This window comes from Panulirus ornatus, chromosome 3 (assembly GCF_036320965.1).
Source record: "Panulirus ornatus isolate Po-2019 chromosome 3, ASM3632096v1, whole genome shotgun sequence".
NCBI classification, from domain to species: domain Eukaryota; kingdom Metazoa; phylum Arthropoda; class Malacostraca; order Decapoda; family Palinuridae; genus Panulirus; species Panulirus ornatus.
In genome coordinates, this window is record NC_092226.1 from 3,510,960 (window position 1) to 3,531,747 (window position 20,788).

Below are 20,788 nucleotides of genomic sequence, written 5' to 3' on the forward strand. Positions count from 1 at the left end.
CTAATTACCTGAAACTCGTGGCCTAGTAATCATTAGACCAGTACCGTATTACTTACACCAATGTTATATATCAGACTAGTGAGGTGATATTTATAGGACAGTGAATCACAAGTTACCAGACCACTAAGTCGTCAGATATTACGACGATGGCCATAACTTTACCTCTTTTTATATACGCAATTTCCTTCAACAGATAACCAAATACATTCATATGCTGACGACTCAACATTGCATTTCTTCACATCCACTCCACCTCGATCTGCAATTGTGTCTCATTTCCTCACAACTTCCTTTATAGACTCAAACTTGGACAGGATTTCTAAGAACGGCAGATGCTTGCAAAACGTACCTGCAGTCATCATAACGCCTGTCTTGGATACTCCACATCTCACAGTTATGTTAAAAGTTCTGTTAAAATGCCCAGGTTTCTCCCCTGAACACTTCCTCCGATGATAGAGGCCTGATCTGTCCTTGCCTGGAGCACTACTCTCACATCTGCCAATGTTTTTAATATCAAAGAGTCAAGACCAATACAATCCGACTTGTCACTTCCCCTACATTGATCCTAAAAGTTGATCCATTTACTCTCCGCTGTAAAGTTGCCTTTTTCTTCCCTTTTTTACAGTTATCACACTAGTCTCTGCTCCCGAGGGCTGTCTCCCTTGATTGCGCCCGCCAACAGCTCGACCACGTAACACTGAGCAAGCCACTGCGTCACGAAATCACTGCGGTCGTTGGCAACTCGACAGAAAGCCGCTGTTATATCTGTTTCTTTTCCTCCACCGCTACACTTTGGAACTCTTTACCCTCTCTGTCCCTCCCAACAGCTAGTACCCGACCATTTGGCAACGTCAGCTTTCCACTTGAACACACTGAATTATTTCTTTCCTCCTCACTTCTATAATATTTTTTTTTTATTTTAGCTTTCATCTATGTCATCTAAAGCCTGGACTCGATGAGGCTTTCCAAATGAAAAAAAAAAGAAATAAATAAATAAGACCAATGCAAGCACTTAAAAGGTCTCAATGAACGACCCATTTCTCCTTGTTGCGTTAATGGCCCTTCAGCATCAGTGAAGCAGTGTATGTTTGTCGTCGGCCGTAATGGTTATCGACCGGTGGGTGGCTGGCGGGGCACTAAGCCACAATCCGCATCACGCACACATTTCACTCTTCATGGCTCAACGGACTCTGACGTCATGGGCTGGCCTAGAGAGTTAGCACCTTTTTTTTTTTTCAACAACAAAAGCAATAGAACCATAATAACTACATCGATAATGATAGCTATAACTGTTAAATAACAGGATTAAAAAGCCAACCAAACAAGCTGTAAAAAGTTAATCTCAATGTACTATGGAGGTCTGGTCGGAGGGACTGGGGTTTGGCTGGTGGAACTGTCATAGTTTGGTCGGTGGAAAAGCCATACTTTGGTTGGTGGAAAAGCTACGGTTTGGTCGATGAACAGCAACTAATTGGTCGACAGAACAGCCAGGATTTGGTCTGTGGAATAGCCGGGCTTTAGTCCATGGAACAGCCAGGGCTTGGTCGACGGAACCAGGACTTATTGGGTGGAACAACCATGGTTTGCTCAATGGTACAACGGGGTTTGGTCAATGGGAGTCCCAGCTTAGGTCAGTGGAACAGGAACAGCCAGGGTGTGGTCGATGGACCGACCAGGGTTTAATCAATAAAACTGCTTGGGTTTGGTCCGTAAAACAGGAGCGATTTTGTCAGAAGACAGCTTGGGTTTAGGTTCCAGAACAACAAGGGCTTGGTCGGTGGAAAAGCGAAGGCTTTGTCTGTGGTACAGCTGAGGTTTGGTCGATGGAACACCCAGGGTCTGGTCGATGGAACACCCAGGGTCTAGTCAATGGAACAACCAGAGATTGGTCGGTGGGACAGGCAAGATTTCTTTTTTTCCTTTTTGAATGGAACAGCCAAAGTTTGACCGGTCGAACAGCTGGGATTTGGTTAATGGAAGAGCTGTGATTTGGCTGATGGAACAGCCGTGATTTGGTTGGTGGGTTAACCAAGGATTAATCGGTGGAACAACCAGGATTAGATCAATTTCATTACCAAAATTGGTCGGAAAAGCTGGTTTGGTCATAGGAACAGCCAGTTTATTCAGTGGTCCAACCGAGGATTGCTTAATAGAACAGCCAGGCTAAGGTCTAGTCGGTGGAACAGCTGGTGTTTGGTCGATTGAAAATCCGAGGTTTGGTCATGGAAACATCCAAACTTTGGCCGGTGGAAGAGCCGATATTTAATTGGTGGAACAGCTGAGGTGAGGTCGGTGGGAGAACCACAATTTGGTAAGTAGAACAGTCAGGGCTTGGTAGATGGAGCAGCCAAGGTTCAGTTGGTGAAACAGCCGGAGTTTGCTCGATGGAAAAGCTGGGGTTTGGTAACTAGAACAGCCAAAGTTTGGTCGGTGGAACAGCCGGGATTATGTCTCTGGAACAGCTAAGGTTAGGTCTCTAGAACAGTCAGGTTCAATTGGTGACACAGCTGGGGTTTCGTTGATGGAATACCCGGTGTTCATAAGGTGGAAAAGCCGGAGTTTGTTCAGTGGAACTCGTGGGGTTTAGTCGGTTGGATGGCTAAGGTTTGATCGGTGGAAGAGCCAGAGTTTCCTCTGTAAAGCGGCTGGGGTTGCCTCAGTGAAAAGGCTAAGGTTTGGTCGATGGAACTGCCAGGGTTTGGTCGGTGGATTAACCCTAATCCGGTCAGTTGAAAAGCCGGAGTTTGGTGGGTGGAACAGCTAGGATTTGGTTGGTGGAATAACCGGTCGTCTTTAACACGCATGTGAACTTTTCCTCAGGACGAAAAATAACAGGATTTTCCAGCCATTTTGACATCAGCTTCCGTCCACCCGCGTTTACCCTAAGCCTTCATACTCCAATTCTATAGTATATATATATATATATATATATATATATACCATGGAAAGCTGTGTAGGTATGTATATTTGCGTGTGTGGACGTATGTATATACATGTGTATGGGGGGGGGGGGTTGGGCCATTTCTTTCGTCTGTTTCCTTGCGCTACCTCGCAAACGCGGGAGACAGCGACAAAGTATAATAAAAAAAAATAATAATATATATATATATATATATATATATAGGGGATAGGGGATTAAGAGTACTTCCCACGTATTCCCTGCGTGTCGTAGAAGGCGACTAAAAGGGGAGGGAGCGGGGGGCTGGAAATCCTCCCCTCGTTTTTTTTTTTAATTTTCCAAAAGAAGGAACAGAGAATTGGGCCAGGTGAGGGTATTCCCTCAAAGGCCCAGTCCTCTGTTCTTAACGCTACCTCGCTAATGCGGGAAATGGCGAATAGTTTGAAAGAAAGAAAGAATATATATATATATATATATATATATATATATATATATATATATATATATATATATATATGCGATCGCTAAGCACTGGTAAGATACCGATCACCTTGTAGACCTCATCAGAATACGCTACCTGTAACGTCAATGAATCTGTATTAATTGCTAATATTAAAATATTCAATATGTCCCCAGGTAACTTTAAAGCACATCCTGTTATCAACCAAATCATAATGAAGGAATGATCAAGAAACGATAACATAAGAAAAGTGGTTGAACACATCTCGTTCCCGGGCCAACCCCTTCCCCACACACAGCCTCCCTCACCACAAGGCACCCCGCTCCTCCACTTCCTTTAACGGTCAGGCTAGTGTATACCTCCGCATGGCGGTGACAGGACGTAACCTGTGTGTTGGTGTTGGGATGTAAACACTATGAATTATTTGCATCTGAGGAGACGGATTGTCTCCTTGGAACATGTAGTGCAGCATGTATAGAAAAAGTACATGTTAAATAAAATTATCTGAACTCCAACTAAACTGCGAGTTCACCTTCATGTATCGTGCATGTTAATATAGCAGTCAGTGCTGGATGTCGTCTTTCTGGTGGGTGTATCGTGGACATGAAGGGTCATAGGCTATGCCGCAGCGGTGTTCGTGGTGTTGAAGGCCGCTGCTGTGAGATACTGGTTAATAATGATCACACTGTTTCACTCAGTATACGTAACTCTGCCTCAAGTGCTATCTAGTATACTGATGTACTCGAATACACTATCGGGAATGACGAAAGGCGTTTTGTAACCTACACTGTATTGGACTCGAATACATAAATTCTGATATTCTGTGGTGAATTTATAGCCCTGTAAACTGTTGCTTTTGACTGTTTAACATTTTGGTAAATTGACGACGTATCACGAAATGTTTACTCTGGGAGTCTCCCAGCAAACATGATGGAAGCCTCTAGCCAGGCTTCCAGCATACATGGGAGCCTCTCCCAGCATTTATTGGACCCCTGACCAGACCCCCTGAATACTTGAAAGATTTGCTAGGCTTCAAGCGAACATGGTAGCATCCAGCCTGGCTCCCACATGCACGGGACCCCTTGACCTGGCTAACAACACCTGGGAGCCTATGGCCACGCTCCCAGCATACCTGGGTGTCTCAGACCAGGCTCTCAGCGTGGACTAGGCTAGAGAACTGAGAATCGGACCTGAAAATGCCGACAATAGACACACTGACTTCCCTTTACCAATGGTCTCAACATTTTCGGCCATGTTTATGTTAGTTTTGACTTTACTTCTTATTAATACAGAAGGCATAGTCTCCCTTGGGAACACATGTACAGCTCAGTGGAATAATATTCAAACATTAATGACGCTTATTTACGCCGTCTGGCAGCATTAACAACAAAAACAGCTGCTAGTCGACAAACGATGGTCCGACATGAGATAAATTCATAGAATTCTATAAAATGAAATATACTTGGAAAGTGTTTATTCATCTGGTAACCTATTCTGAAAACCAGTTCGCCTTCCTGACATCTCTTGAGTCTTGATGTAGTTAGTTAACAATATGATGTGACTTGATAACCTCACTAACCTAGGCAGGTCGGTCGGCTGGCGGCCCAGGTTAGGCTTAAACAGTTAACTCCAGATAATTCAATATTCTATGACCCCCCCCCCCCTTTTTTTTTTTTAAACAAAGGAACTTTAAAAAATCTGAAAATTCAGTTTAAAGTCAGAGAGATGGCGATCGAAGAAGTCAGGAAATGAAGATTTTGTTCTATTTAACTGAACAAGTTGAGGTATAGACAGTGCAAATCCATCGTTGGTTTATGTAGTGTTCACCACAACGCGTCTTTGACAACCGTTTCACAACTGTGCCCACAAGTCGTGTTGTTGTAAGTTGTTGATGGACGCGGCTCGCTGCTCTACCTAACCACCAACGCTCGTTTGATCGGTTCTTTGTTCCTAGATTTTTATTCAGTGAATTTTCAGACTCTCTCTCTCGACGTGGCTCAGCCTGTCATCTGAAGGCAAAACCTAAATCAGGTTTGATTGTTTTTCTGGTACAACAGTTTGTACAGACTGCCCCACGTCAGCCCGGCTCTGACCTGTGACACAGTTGACTCCACATATCCACCTTCTGTGTATCATGGTTGCAACCTGGACCTATCATGATGGTTGCTGCCAGCCGTACAATGTTTTCATCATGGGTTGTGAGGTGGCTCATCAGCTCTCTTGATGTCTGTGGCTTTGCCTGTGGCAGTTTACAGCGGAGTGCAGTAAATTAGTTCACAACACTGGCGAGTACCACACCAGCAGCCAATGTGGGTGTTAGGGTCAGGTTGTAATATGACGTCTTCACCTTACTGTACACGTCCAGGTTCCACTCATACTGTCAACACCTTATCCTCACAACCTGTGTAAAGGGCAATGTTGTCAGGGATCTTCTGTCTGTTGTTCATACTAATTAAGTGCTTAAATGGTAGTTCGATTGTAACAACAGTGTATTCTATTCCCGACTGTACCAGTCATAACAGTTACAAAATAATCTGAGTTCAGTATACGAGGCAGAGGGTACAGGGTTGGCGGGAAACATGGTACATGAATTACACATGACGTGGGTACAGTGCTCAGTAGGACAGCCCTCACATCCCCTGGTTATGCCCGACACCTGATCATCAATTAAACCTACACTTTTCCAGTTACTTTCCCCACAGAACCACCCATCCGCTCATGACGTGATACCCAGCGGTCGTACGTTCGTGCGCAGGGGTAGTAGCGTTGTGCTCAAAGGTTGTAAGTCCGTGCTCAAGGGTTGTAAGTTCGTGTTCAAGGGTCGTGTCGTCGTGCTCAAGGGTCGTAGCATCGTGTTCAAGGGTCGTGCTCAAGGCACTGAGAGAATACGAAATAGAAAACGGAAGGCAAGAGAGAAAATCAGCAAACACCAGCAATACTGTTGACAAACAGACCCCACCTTCCCCCCTGTGGTCAGCCCCCACCTCGCCTCCACCCTCCCCTGGTGACGAACACCCCCCCCCCTCCCTCCCTCGTGCCATTGTCACATGACATTAATTACTGTGCGGAGTGAGATGTTAATATCGACCTGACTCTCCCTCTCTGTCCACAACACCTCCAACACGCTCTTATCTTGGCTGGTGGAGGTGCCTCCTCCAACAATCATCCCTGCTGATGCTTCCTCCAACAATCATCCTGCTGGTGCCTCCTCCAGCAGACAAGCGTGGATGGCTGACGTTCTCCTGGTCTACATAATGTTATAAATCTAATAATCATATTTTACTTTTTTCCAGGTCGGGCGACCCCCCCCCCCACCCACCCATTCCTCCACCAATCCCGCCACCATCACTGATTCGCTATTCATAAGGATGTCAACACAACGGGTGAGTGTGGGTGGTAGTGTTGCACCTTGCCTGGCCCCCAGTTATGCTGTGCTGTGGAGAGAGAGAGAGAGAGAGAGAGAGAGAGAGAGAGAGAGAGAGAGAGAGAGAGAGAGAGAGAGAGAGAGAGAGAGAGAGAGAGAGCATCTTCCTACTAGTTGCTACTACAGCGCGTAGCGCTTACCACCGGAATAGTTCGAGTTAAAAGAGCGAGTGGTGCGAGATAGTTACGTGTTGTGGAGTGTTATGTGTGAGGTGGAGAGATGTGCTTGTGGACTGAATGCCAGCAGACCGGGCACGCGTGGGTGAGGCAGAGAGAAAAGAATGCAACCTGGACCAGGGAGGGGAACTTCACAGCCACTTCAAATGGGTTATCGGCCAGCCTCGATGGTAGCAGGATGAACAGCTGGGTTGGCTATGGGCCGACTACCATACACAGGATAGGAACTTGGGTCCACGTGATTCATACTCAGCGACACTAACCACTGCACCACAGAAGCTGATAAGGCTCATGTTGTCATACTGGGCCTCACACTGCACCCTCAGGATCTTATACCCCAACTCTCTCTCTCTCTCTCTCTCTCTCTCTCTCTCTCTCTCTCTCTCTCTCTCTCTCTCCCACCAGCACACCTTCCACCATGAAACAATATTATTGCAGACGTTTGCACTTGCAATATAGTGTGTAATTAATATCACAACTCTGGTCGTAATAATGCCTCAGTGTTGTGCATTTCGATATATGATCTATAAACAACCACAACATTTCACCAGCGCCTGACACGTTTCTGTCATGCAATTTTAATAACTCCTGACTTAATTTCTGAAGTTTAATAGGATCAACACACCTCCCCCCCAATGATCATCCCCCACGTCCTTGCGTCGGAGTTCGAGGTTCGTCTGTATCCCCTACAGTTCGATCAGCGACAAAGGTTCTCAGTGGTTGCTGAGTCTGGGTCGGGCAGCCCCACGACCCGGGCGTCACACACCACGACCCGCCACCCACCAGCCCTCCCTGCGGTGCTCCACCAGATGGTTCATGCCCACTGACACCACCACAGAACCCGCATGTTCGCGGTCTCTCCTCTTATTGCACTCACGACGACTTTAGATTTGATTGGTGGTGATGATTCACAGTCGTTCACGCCCGTCGTGCCAACCAACAGAAAATGACTCTGGAGTGTAGAGTGTGGCCTGCTGCTCACCCAGGTGATACATGATGACATATCTCTCCCGCCTGACCCAAGAATCATAGTGTTTCAGTTCTTCTCCGACGAAACATATGTAAGGTGTTGATACTTTTACTTACTTTCCATATAACTGGCAACTTCCCTCTCCTTGATGGTGACGTCAGCACACAAACATATTCCAATTTACAACACACGATCACTCTCAGATGCACAACTTATAAGTCTCGCCACCAACGTCTTAAACGTTCACAAAATACAGCCGAACAATTTTACTCAGAAGACAATGGATACCTCTGATGTGCTGGTAAAAAATATATATATAATATATATATATATATATATATATATATATATATATATATATATATATATATATATATATATATACACACACACACAAATACAGCAGACAAGTGACTTTGTAAATGCAAATACCACCATGACAGGAAACACGAGAATCCTGAACGCTTTCGTATATTACCACATTTTCTAAAGATGCGGTAATACACGAAAGCGCTCAGGATTCTCGTGTTTCCTGTCCAAGTGGTGTTTCTATACAAACACACACACACAACCTAATAACAGTTGGCTCCCTCTCCCCCGTTACCAACAGTGGCTCCCTCTCCGCTCGTCACCAACATGCTCCCTCTCCCGTCACCACAGCTCCCTCTCCCTCCCCGCTCGTCACCAACAGTGGCTCCCTCTCCGCCGTCACCAACAGTGGCTTCCTCCCTCCCCCCCCCCCGTCACCAACAGTGGCTCCCTCTCCGCTCGTCACCAACAGTGGCGCCCTCTCCGCCGTCACCAACAATGGCTCCCTCTCCGCCGTCACCAACAATGGCTCCCTCTCCCACGTCACCAACAATGGCTCCCTCTCCCCCGTCACCAACAATGACTCCCTCTCCCTCGTCACCAACAATGGCTCCCTCTCCCCCGTCACCAACAATGACTCCCTCTCCCCCGTCACCAACAATGACTCCCTCTCCCTCGTCACCAACAATGGCTCTCTCTCCGCCGTCACCAACAGTGGCTCCCTCTCCCTCGTCACCAACAGTGGCTCCCTCTCCGCCGTCAGTAGCCTCCTCCTCCTCCCTGGGTTGGATCTACTGTTGTGATTCACGTCAAGTTCTTCCACTTGACGTGAGGCTCTTCGTTGTCTGTTGCTGGGTGAGCCGCGGCCCGCGCGCCGCTCCAGGCCTCACTGTTGTCAGGCAGACGGGGCTGTGGCCAACGTGCGAGCTGCAGCCTCAAACAACCCAGCGGATCACAAGAGCTTGGTCTAACATCGAGCCTTGGAGATGGAGTTACACTTTTATAATCAACATAAAATGTAATCATACAGGTGTTTACAACCAAATGTTGTTTAGTAAAGTAATTTTCGATACAAATTTCATGCCATTTAATTTTCAAATGCCTCACCATCATTTCTGGACTTCCCCTTCCCGAGCACTGGTTACAGGCCGTGTCTCGAACCCCGGAGCTCCGTCACTCACCCGCCAGTCTGAGCAGCTACACAGTCTACACACCCTCCCCACACCGTGCCAGGCCGGCGACCGTACCTCACACCCTCAGACCCAACCATCGCCGGCCAAACCCTCACACCAACCGCAAGAAACTGATCAGTATTGGTATTATAATACTCCTCTCCCTAGCAACACAGTTCGGGAAGTACAATCCTGCCCCTGATCTTCCTCCTCCTCCTCCTCCTCTTCTCGTACCACAATTTCCCAACCCTGTCTCTGTATTACTCTTCCCCCGCACTGCTAAGTTTACAACCAGACAAGAACATCCCACGTGGGGAGTGTCTTAAAGCGATGGTGTTGCGAGCCGGGGGAGGGAGGCTGAACTGCTTTCAGTCGACCGGGGAGAGGCTGGGGTGTTGTCAGTGGACCGGGAGAGGCTGGGACGCTGTCAGTGGGCCGGGAAGAGACTGAGGTGTTGTCAGTGGGCCGGGGAGAGGCTGGGGTACTGTCAGTGGGCCGGGGAGAGGCTGGGGAGTTGTCAGTGGACCGGGAGAGGCTGGGGTGCTGTCAGTGGACATGCGGGTGGTTGAGGCGCCGTCAGTGAGAGGCTGGGTGGCCGGCAGCCAACAGGCCAGGAAACTCAGAACACCTTTACCCCTCCCCATGGGGAGAGGCTGACGCCCCAGGCCAGCCGTGAGACCCACGCTGGGGGATCCTATTACCATAGTTACGTATCTATAACAATTGTTGTTGTGGTCTACGTATAATCTCTAGAGGAAAGTATCTCCCAGAGCCACACGTCACAGGCGGGAGGTGGTGAGACATGCACCCTTGACAGAGTCAGCTGGTGATTTTCTGGAATAAGTCAAGCGCTCCAACCTGATGGTTATCAAGCGCATCTTAGCGAGGAAAAAAATAAATACTTAAAACTACTTAAATAGCATGGAAAAGATAACTCCATATTTAAAACCACTTATGTAGCATGGAAAGGATAACTACATACTTAAAACCACTTATGTAGCATGGAAAAGATAAGTGTGTACTTCAAACCACTTATGAAGCATGGAAAAGATAAGCACATACTTCAAACCACTTATACTGCATGAAAAGAAAAGTACATATATAGAACCACTAGTATAACATGGAAAAGATGTGTACATACTTGAAACTATTTATACAGTATCATTTAACTTAAAAGATATTCAAAAAGGTAAAAATATTTATATAAAAATCATATTTAATTATTCCTTTCAGAATTTCTTTGCTTGACTTACATAAACATTAGTCTAAAACTTCTCCTTTACTTTTATTTCTTTCATTATTATCATATAATTCACAGAGCCATGAGTGAAGACCTGACTCGCCTTACTGCAGGAACATGTAATCACACCACGAAATCCATCTACTACAGGGAAGCGGCTGACGCAGCGCAGAATCAACACGTTATAATCATCTATGTTATGGTGGAGGGGATGCGGAAGTACCTACAAGAACACCGCAAGTGTTTCTGGAATGTCATTATTACGTGAATAAGACAAATGAATAATGCAGTATGTACAAGAAGAGGCGACAGACCGACGCCATGCCAGACAGTTGCCGATGCAGTATTCACCAACCAAATTACCTAACACAATACATTAAGCAAACGGCAAAGCAAATAAGGTTACAATTTTAAATAAGGTTGGTATTTTTTCATGCATACTGATGTACGGTCAAAAGATCAAAGGAAAACAGTAAACAGAGTATGATTAATGGAAATTGGTAACCGCGCTGAACCTCAGCTGTCGCTTCAGTTGCGAGTCGACATAAACAAAGGGATTTCTTTGAAATTATGAGCCACATGATATTGGCATTTGTTCACCCTGGTTAAAGGTGAGTGTACAGAGACCCTGCGAGAAATTTATGCCAAGCAATTAGCGTAGCGTGCACAGAGCCGGTGATATAAACTTGGCACAGGTAGCGGCTAGGATAGAGTTCCAGCTTCGCCCCCAGGCAGGCAGGCAGGCAGTCTCTACGTCCTAAACACACCAAAACAACTTAGATGGAAAATAAGTAGACTGTTGAGGGATCTGCAGAGGACTGTATGGAGGATATCCACATTACGGGAATAGCTAAGTCTGCCACTAAGAAACTGGGTGTCCTGTTTAGATGTCGAAACTTCTATTCTGAATAGTTGCTCCGTTTATACGAGGGACTGATCCATCCTAGTAAGGATACTGCTCTAATATTTGGGGTGCTTCTACCTTTGTATCCTTACTTCATAGAGTTGAGTCGAAAGCGACCCGACTTATAAACTGTTCCAGGCTAACTTCCAAACTTCACCCCTTTGCCCTACGCCGTAACGTTGCTTCACTTTTCCCTCTTCTATAGGTATTACTTGGGTTTTTGCTCCAAAGAGCCGGCTGCTTGTGTTCCCACATCAATAGCTAGACCACGCAATACTCAGCAAGTTGTTGCGTCACATGATTATTGTGTGGCCATCGGCAACTGATGGGCCGTTTTGATACCTCCTTCTTTCCCTACACGTCGAAGCTTTGGAACTCTCTACCTTCTCGTGTCTTTTCCACCATGACCTGGCACATTTCAGAAGACAGGTCTTTCACTTCCGCCAAAATTCGCAAATACTTTCGCTTGTCTGCTTTTACCGCCTCATAGATCTCTCTATACTTCAATCAATACCCGACCTTGATGTGGACTTTGGTCCGTGACTGGAGCCTTCAACATTCAAAAAAAATGGACTCTGAGGGATTTGTACGTAAGGATCTGATGGCTAAGACTACACAGAGGAAGACAATTCCATGGAGCAGATCAGTTGGGGGAGGTGCTGCAGCTTGAGACACTGCGAAGGATCATGAAATGTGTCAGAAAGAACCGACAGGAGATAACCTGAACAATTTATTGAAGGACGTGGCTGGATGATGGAAACATCTGAGGTGACTCACAGTGAGGCAGTGTGTCTGGAAGTACAAGAAGTCATCAATTCCTGTCCCATATTCCCAACATCGATCATCACAGGCGGACTGGTTCCTGAAAAATACACTGCTTTCCCTGGTATTCCCTGCCTTCCTCCAGTCCACACTGCAGCTAACCTCAGGCTTTTTTATACTCTCGCTCTCACCTTCCCTGACGACAGTGCTGCAGTGTGGGGCTGGACGAATGCAGGGAACATCAGAGGAAACTGGGGACTGCTCAGTCTGCCTGGTGCTCGAGGGGCAGGAACTAGGACAAAGGAGAGGAGAGCCACACATCTGAGACTAGAGAAGCGGGACACAGATCTGATGGCTGACTCAGGTCGCCAGAACACGATACTGGACGACGTAATACAGGAGGCGGTTCCCTCAGACGGAGAAAGGACAGTAAGGGTGTGTGTGGAGCGGCTGACGGAAGCCTATCTAATAAGCTTACCGTCCAAGACGGAGGAAAAGTGATTTCCTTCATCAGGTAACTTGTTGAGACTGCGGGAAAATTGCAAACAACTGGTCCACACTTTATCTGAGGCAATACAGAGCGAAGCCACTAGGTAAAGCAGCCCTGACTAGCCTAAACCTGTACAGATCCTGGGCTCCGGAGACACAGCAGCCACACACCTGGTATGCTATGATCCTCCCCACCCTGACCTGCTCCCCAGCAGCCACACACCTGGTGTGCTATGATCCTCCCCACCCTGACCTGCTCCCCAGCAGCCACACACCTGGTGTGCTATGATCCTCCCCACCCTGACCTACTCCCCAGCAGCCACACACCTGGTATGCTATGATCCTCCCCACCCTGACCTACTCCCCAGCAGCCACACACCTGGTATGCTATGATCCTCCCCACCCTGACCTGCTCCCCAGCAGCCACACACCTGGTATGCTATGATCCTCCCCACCCTGACCTGCTCCCCAGCAGCCACACACCTGGTGTACTATGATCCTCCCCACCCTGACCTGCTCCCCAGCAGCCACACACCTGGTGTGCTATGATCCTCCCCACCCTGACCTGCTCCCCAGCAGCCACACACCTGGTGTGCTATGATCCTCCCCACCCTGACCTGCTCCCCAGCAGCCACACACCTGGTGTGCTATGATCCTCCCCACCCTGACCTGCTCCCCAGCAGCCACACACCTGGTGTGCTATGATCCTCCCCACCCTGACCTGCTCCCCAGCAGCCACACACCTGGTGTGCTATGATCCTCCCCACCCTGACCTACTCCCCAGCAGCCACACACCTGGTGTGCTATGATCCTCCCCACCCTGACCTGCTCCCCAGCAGCCACACACCTGGTGTGCTATGATCCTCCCCACCCTGACCTGCTCCCCAGCAGCCACACACCTGGTGTGCTATGATCCTCCCCACCCTGACCTGCTCCCCAGCAGCCACACACCTGGTGTGCTATGATCCTCCCCACCCTGACCTACTCCCCAGCAGCCACACACCTGGTGTGCTATGATCCTCCCCACCCTGACCTACTCCCCAGCAGCCACACACCTGGTGTGCTATGATCCTCCCCACCCTGACCTACTCCCCAGCAGCCACACACCTGGTGTGCTATGATCCTCCCCACCCTGACCTACTCCCCAGCAGCCACACACCTGGTGTGCTATGATCCTCCCCACCCTGACCTACTCCCCAGCAGCCACACACCTGGTGTGCTATGATCCTCCCCACCCTGACCTACTCCCCAGCAGCCACACACAGCTCGCCTCCAGATCACACCTGTTGGAGCTACAGAATTAAGTCTCCAAGATTCGTCACAAATGAAGAATAACCAAACATCGAAAATACCGAAGAACAACAACAACAACGATGAAGACGAAACCAGAGGACGACGCAGACAAACTGTAAACATACCAAGACCTGGAGAACAATACTAATATGGAACATACGTGGTCCTCACTGAGCCTTGAGGCCATGAGAGAAGCTCTGGTTCTCCACAGATGTTCATAATGAAAACGTCTTAGTCAAGCCAGTTTTCGTCGTAAAGCAACAGGCAACAACCTCACGACGCACATCCCTAGTCTGCCCCCCCCCCCGGGGGGGGGGGGAGACAAGGCATCAAAAATACGCATCCAGCAAACCCTCCACACATATCAGCACAACGCAAGCCATACATCTGAACATTGTCCTCTATCACTTGACTGCACCTTCGTTCCCTTGTCTAAACCCTTCGTTTTCCCCCTTCTAACCAATCAGAGAGAAAGAGAGAGAGAATGAAAAATGAAGGGGAGGAAGTCAAATATGGCATATGTTAGGAGAGAGTTCTCTTATGTAAGTGCAGAGATGAAACAGGAGACTGGATAGACAGAGGTGCTGGGTGGACCTGAGGCAGACTTCTACCGTGGAGATGTGTAGCCAGAAAGTACTAAACTGGCTTAGAAGCCTGTCAGGAAGAAGGAATACAGTTGAGTGTTGCACAGAAATGACTGAACTTAGGAAGAGATACAGTAAAAGCATCGTCAGGAGGCAAAATATAAGGGTAATTAGACGGAGCTAAGCAGGTAGAGGAACCTTCCCAATGTGATGAAGCTGAAGAGCAGAGGAACTCTCCTAACCCGAACACAGGGACACCAGGAGCGCGTGGTACAATGTGCGGCAGTGAACAGTGAGGTGCGAGTGTGTGTGGAGCGAGTCAGGGAGGACCATCCTGCTATGGTAGGAGTGGAGACCAAATTTACTTAAGAGATGAACTCTAGACTCATCTGTCCAGAGGGACACACAACTGTAAGGGCGGACGGGAATGAGTGGGAGGGGAACTGGCCTTCCTAAGAGACAACACTAAATTCCAAGAAGCAATGTACGTAAAGGGAGGAAATACTACAGTTCGTGGTGGGCAAGATTCCAGTGCTCTATTGCTGCATACGCGAGACTTCGGCCACCTTACTGTCTGGAACAATGCTTGGAAAATTGTACCTTGTCATTCAGCTGTACACAGAAATGTCATAGAATCTAGCATAATCAAACACCAGCTTCACTAGTAGTCTCAACACCAGTCTAGGTATGGATCAAGTACATCCTTTCATCATCCAATGTCAACACGTACAGGTCTGAGTTCATCCATGACGTGAAACTTGCCTTTGATCACCCGACCCTTGCCTGTGGTCAGCTGACACCTGCCTTGGATCACAGGACCCTTGCATGTGGTCATCATATTTCTTACTCGACCTTCCCGCCTGACCCTGACCTGACGAGGCCATGCGCAGTGCATATCACATTATACACACACACACACACACACACACACACACACATATATATATATATATATATATATATATATATATATATATATATATATATATATAACCTACATTTGTATACACCTAAGTACCAGTTGCCGGTGAGTGGCCGGGACGTGACACTGCCGTCTCTGCCTCACTAGCTCTTTAACCTACAATTTTCTCTTCTCAGTTTCCACACGACCTTCCCTCCCCAAACACCAGCCTCAACCTCCCCAGACCTGACCAAAACTCTCCCAATGTTCAATTTGTTTATGAATATAAGATAATCCTCTTCCTCATATAGTAAGATGCAGATAAAGACCACAGTGGGAGGAGATCAAGACCACAGTGGGAGGAGACATTCTCTCTCCTAGTGGGAGATGGATGGCCCAGTTTAGGAGACAACTGGTGGCAGAGGAGACTTAAGTGTCTCGTTCCGTGTGAGAGAGAGGGAGAGTTCCCGCTTGCCTCGCGTCTCCACCTTCTATGTAACGCGAGTCACCGGTGGTGTGAGCCTCCCGGAGTGATGCTGGAAAGACTGGCAGACCAGAGCAGGTGACACCCACCGTCCAGGGGCTGCATGTTTCCACACTCGGGACAAGCACATGAACGACCTGCCTCTATATAGTCAAGGTGGCAGATGTGCAGCAAGTTTTACGTCGTCAATCCTATGGTTTATACATGATGCACTTGGCGATAAACAGTTGAGCATCAGGTGATAAGTATTTACAGTAACGTAGTAGATGACATAACACATAACATAACTAAAAGAACACTCAGCTGTTTACTTGTCTAGTTACGGACTTGTTCATGAATTGTTCATTACGTTCACAGTGGTAGGTATGGGACTATCTTTATATCAGTCTGTCTCAGCTTGATGGCTACGAGTCGGCTGTGGTGAAGAATGGCGGTTCGTGGAGCTGGGGCGCTGGGGGAAGAGGAGGTCTCGGTGACGGGTGTGTATCAGCGTTTTATTGCCAAACTACCGTGTGAGCTGCCAGAGTTGGTCGCAGACGGTGGACATGTTCAAGATGAGGGATTCTTGGTAGATGATGTTAGATGGGCGCAGGATGACGCTGCAAGCTCTCTTCTGCACTCTTTCTCACTGGTCCATCTGTGTAGCTCTTAGCGAGGAGGAGGAGGAGAAGGCTGGGAGGAGAGGGTGAGATGATACGGACATTCCTGAGGTCACTGGGTGGGACGCCTAGTGATCTGAGTCGCCGGAGAAAGTAAAGACGGTACGAGGAAGACTTGATGGTTGTGCTGACATGACCCTTCCAGTTATACCATCGTCTACAGCGACACCATGAAGCTTGAGATCTCTGACTACCAGAAGGACGTCAGGGCCGAGTGTGTTGTCAGGGGAGAGGACGTTGTCTGCGCCCACACCGGTGCGCACCACCACAGTCTTGGTGTGACTGATGGTGACGTCGTTGGCCGCAGTCCACCACTGAAGGTTGCAGGGCAGCTAGGCGGTTTGAGCGAAGCCTTGATCAAGGCGGTCTGCGGTGTACCTAATTAATGGGAGGATTCCTGATATAGTTCCAGATGAACATGTGTCGATGAGGTTAAGCCTTGGGTTTATATATATATATATATATATATATATATATATATATATATATATATATATATATATATATATATGAGCACGACGGTACGACCCTTGAGCACGACGGTACGACCCTTGAGCACAACGGTACGACCCTTGAGCACAACGGTACGACCCTTGAGCACGACGGTACGATCCTTGAGCCCATCGATACGTCCCTAAGTATCATGGCCTGACCTCTGACCTGATCCTCACCAAGTGGGTCTTAGCGTCGTGTTCAAGAGGTCATAATGCCACAAGATGGACATATGATAATGATGTCTGGGGTGAGGGGTCCCCCCAAGCAGGGGGAAGGGAACATGAGACAGTGGGCCACAAGGAAGGCCATGACCTGCTCAACACACACTCAGGCGAGACACTCCTCACTGTGGTGCACCGGTGGTGACCCGACACCCTGACCCAACACTTCCCTCAACCTCCCTCCTCCACACACACAGCGCCTCTCCTTCCCCGCTACCGTCATGTTTACCACACGAGAACCACACACTCTCTGTATGTCTGTCTCTCTGTCCAGACACTACTCTGACCACAGAGACCTTTACAGACGCACCAGCAACAGACACCGACCTCGGGTACTCACAGTCAGGGTGTCTGGCTACAGTGGTAGGGTACTCACCGCCAGGGTGTCTGGCTACACTGGTAGGGTACTCACCGCCAGGGTGTCTGGCTACACTGGTAGGGTACTCACAGCCAAGGTGTCTGGCTACACTGGTAGGGTACTCACCGCCAGGGTGTCTGGCTACACTGGTAGGGTACTCACAGCCAAGGTGTCTGGCTACACTGGTAGGGTACACACAGCCAAGGTGTCTGGCTACACTGGTAGGGTACTCACCGCCAGGGTGTCTGGTTGAGGCTGGTAGGTGCGGACTAGGGCGGGGTCGGTGAGCGACACGATGGTAACGAAAGCCAAGAAGAAGGTGTAGGTGAGGGCCACCCACCCCCCCGCCCACACCAGCCACCTCCACCACCGCCTCATCCTCCTCCGCCGCCCACACCACGCCCTATCCGATCATCATCTGGGTCTCTGCAAGAAAATGACTCTCGTCAATACGTGAGGACATATAGAGATCATTATGGTGAAGGAAAATATGCAAGTCAACACTAGCGATATATACGAGCGTAATCCTCAACAAAAGTAACGTAAGTCAACACAACCCATCAGGCAACATATACCGACCACCCACCGGTCAACACACAACCCGCCACTCATCACAACACACAGCCTGCCACTCACCACAACACACAGCCTGCCACTCATCACAACACACAGCCTGCCACTCACCACAACACACAGCCTGCCACTCACCACAACACACAGCCTGCCACTCATTAACACCACAACACAAAACCTGCCACTCATCCTAACAGGATCATTGTGTATATCTCAATAAACCTCAACAGCTGGGTTAATGTGAGTGCGTCTTCCTCACACGCACCACATACCTCATACACTCACTCATCTTTCTCTTGCTCATATTTCCCCTCATCCATCTCTGGCCTTGGTGAGACGCGAGCCTCCATCACGCCACCAGCTCCTGTTCCCCTCACACACCCGCTCACATAATGGAGACGTCACAGACCCTGCGGCTCCGAAGTCACCAACCGAAGCACGCCCGAGTCCTGCCCAACCAATCAGAAGGAGGCAATGACGTCATAACCGTGACGCCATAGCTGTAACGTCAGAGAAGGATCTCTGGCTCGTCGTCACTGGCCAGAGACTGTACTGACGTGTCAAGGCGGCGATAAAGGTGGGAATCCCGTAATTTGCCCCTGGAAGTGCGCCTCTGCCTCCTCAGCTCGACCTGGGACCCCAAGTGAATATTTCTAATATTCATGTTATTGTTTGGACATGTGGAGGACCTTCCTGCTTCCTGCTGTATCTTGACGTCATTACCTCACATACTGACGGTGACCTACTTTGTGGGTTACGTCACAACAAAAACTAACATCGATGTTCCATATTCAGCTTCTGTATATCGTCCTGTCGATAGAAATCACCGACTACATACTATCATAACACAGTCCCAATCCTATACGAGAAAACAACTTACATATAAGTATATATGTACACAGTCCGGCTCCGCCATATACATTTTCAAAGGCAATATCACACTTACACTTTCGTACTCCGTCATCGCCATCTTTGGCCATGATTACCATCTGCAGACGTCTGGGTGTGGAGGTGGCAAGGTTCCTGAAGTATCCTTGGTCCACGTTTTAGGTCCGGAGGGTCTTGATCTCCTGGATGATGAGGTGATGCAGGAAGCAGCCGCCTGGTCGTGCGGTTTGAGGGTCCAATGTGATTTCAAATCTCACGTGGACCACATTTTTTATTTCCATGCAAGCATTGGGCTTTCTCCTCCTTAGGAAGGTATGAGGCAATCATACTGAAACACAGAAGGAAGACATACAGCACCCTGAAGCGAAATTCCAAAAATGATGTGGCCGCCAGGAAGAGTAAAGAAAGAACTCCCTTTCCCCAATATAGCCTGAGGCACAGTGAGGCGGGTTGCACAGTGAGGCGGGTTGCTGGTTCTCACGACATTAGAAACATTAGTCTCAGCGACCAGATGTACGATGATTTCTCCACAATAAACCTTAGCCGCGTAGCGCCTTTGAAAGTATAAGGGGGCGGACAATGTGTTTTTGCGGACACAGTATATGAAGAGTGTACGATTCCAGTCCAATACATCAAAGAGCTCTTCAGCGATATATCATGTTCATCATCAGGATTATTTCCCCCAAGCAACTCAAGGTCTTTGCGCATTGCTGACGACCAAACGCCTCCTAGCGACCGCCAACCCAAGCGACCAAACGCTCTCTTCAGAAACTCGATGTAAATTCTGGATTCTTTACGAAAAAGTTTGGTTGTCTATGATGAATTATCATAATGAGAAACTTAAATCTGTTTTTCTGATAAACTGTTAACATAGATCACAGAATGGAGGTTCTGACCCACTACAGTACGTCCGTGACCCAGCAACGTACACAACATGTAGGTTCCTGACCCACTCCGGTCCACACAGCATGTAGGATTCGATCCACAACTGTACACACAGCTTGTCGATAATTGTGCACCTGGCTTAGGATGGAGTAACTATATGTAAAAGGCTAGAACATGCTGGGTGATAGGGAGCTTTTGTGTGTGTGTGTGTGTGTGTGTGTGTGTGTGTGTGGATCATCAATCTAGAATTTACAGTCTTACACTCTGTCACATACTCCCACAACTCCTGCTTCAGGATTAGTGCTACCCCTTCCTTAGCTCTTGTCCTCTCACCAACCTCTGACTTTACTCCCAAGACTTTTCCAAACCATTCTTTCCCTTTACCCTGGAGCTTCATTTCACTCAGAGCCAAAACATCCAGGTTTCTTTCCTCAAACATAATACCTATCTCTCCTTTCTTCTCATCTTGGTTATATCACACACATTCAAACACTCCAGCCTGAGCCTTCGAGGGGGATGAGAGCTCCCCTCTCGACTCCTTTAAAAAATTGAAATACAAGAAGGGGATGGTTTCCATCCCCCCATCCCCCCCCCGCCCCCTTTAATCGCCGTCTACGACACGCGGGGAATACGTGGGAAGTA

At 48.2% G+C, this 20,788-nt stretch overlaps 1 protein-coding gene across 4 annotated transcripts in view; it reads right to left on the reverse strand.

The window, feature by feature from the left end:
* Window positions 1-20,788, reverse strand: part of LOC139760062 (WSCD family member AAEL009094-like) — a 234,698-nt gene that overhangs the window by 21,061 nt on the left and 192,849 nt on the right. For all 4 annotated transcript variants that reach the window (XM_071682868.1, XM_071682859.1, XM_071682840.1 and 1 more), the window contains one exon: window positions 18,035-18,226. In XM_071682868.1, coding sequence (XP_071538969.1) covers window positions 18,035-18,178 — 144 coding nt within the window. In that variant the 5' untranslated portion in view covers window positions 18,179-18,226. The remainder of the gene's footprint in view (window positions 1-18,034; window positions 18,227-20,788) is intronic.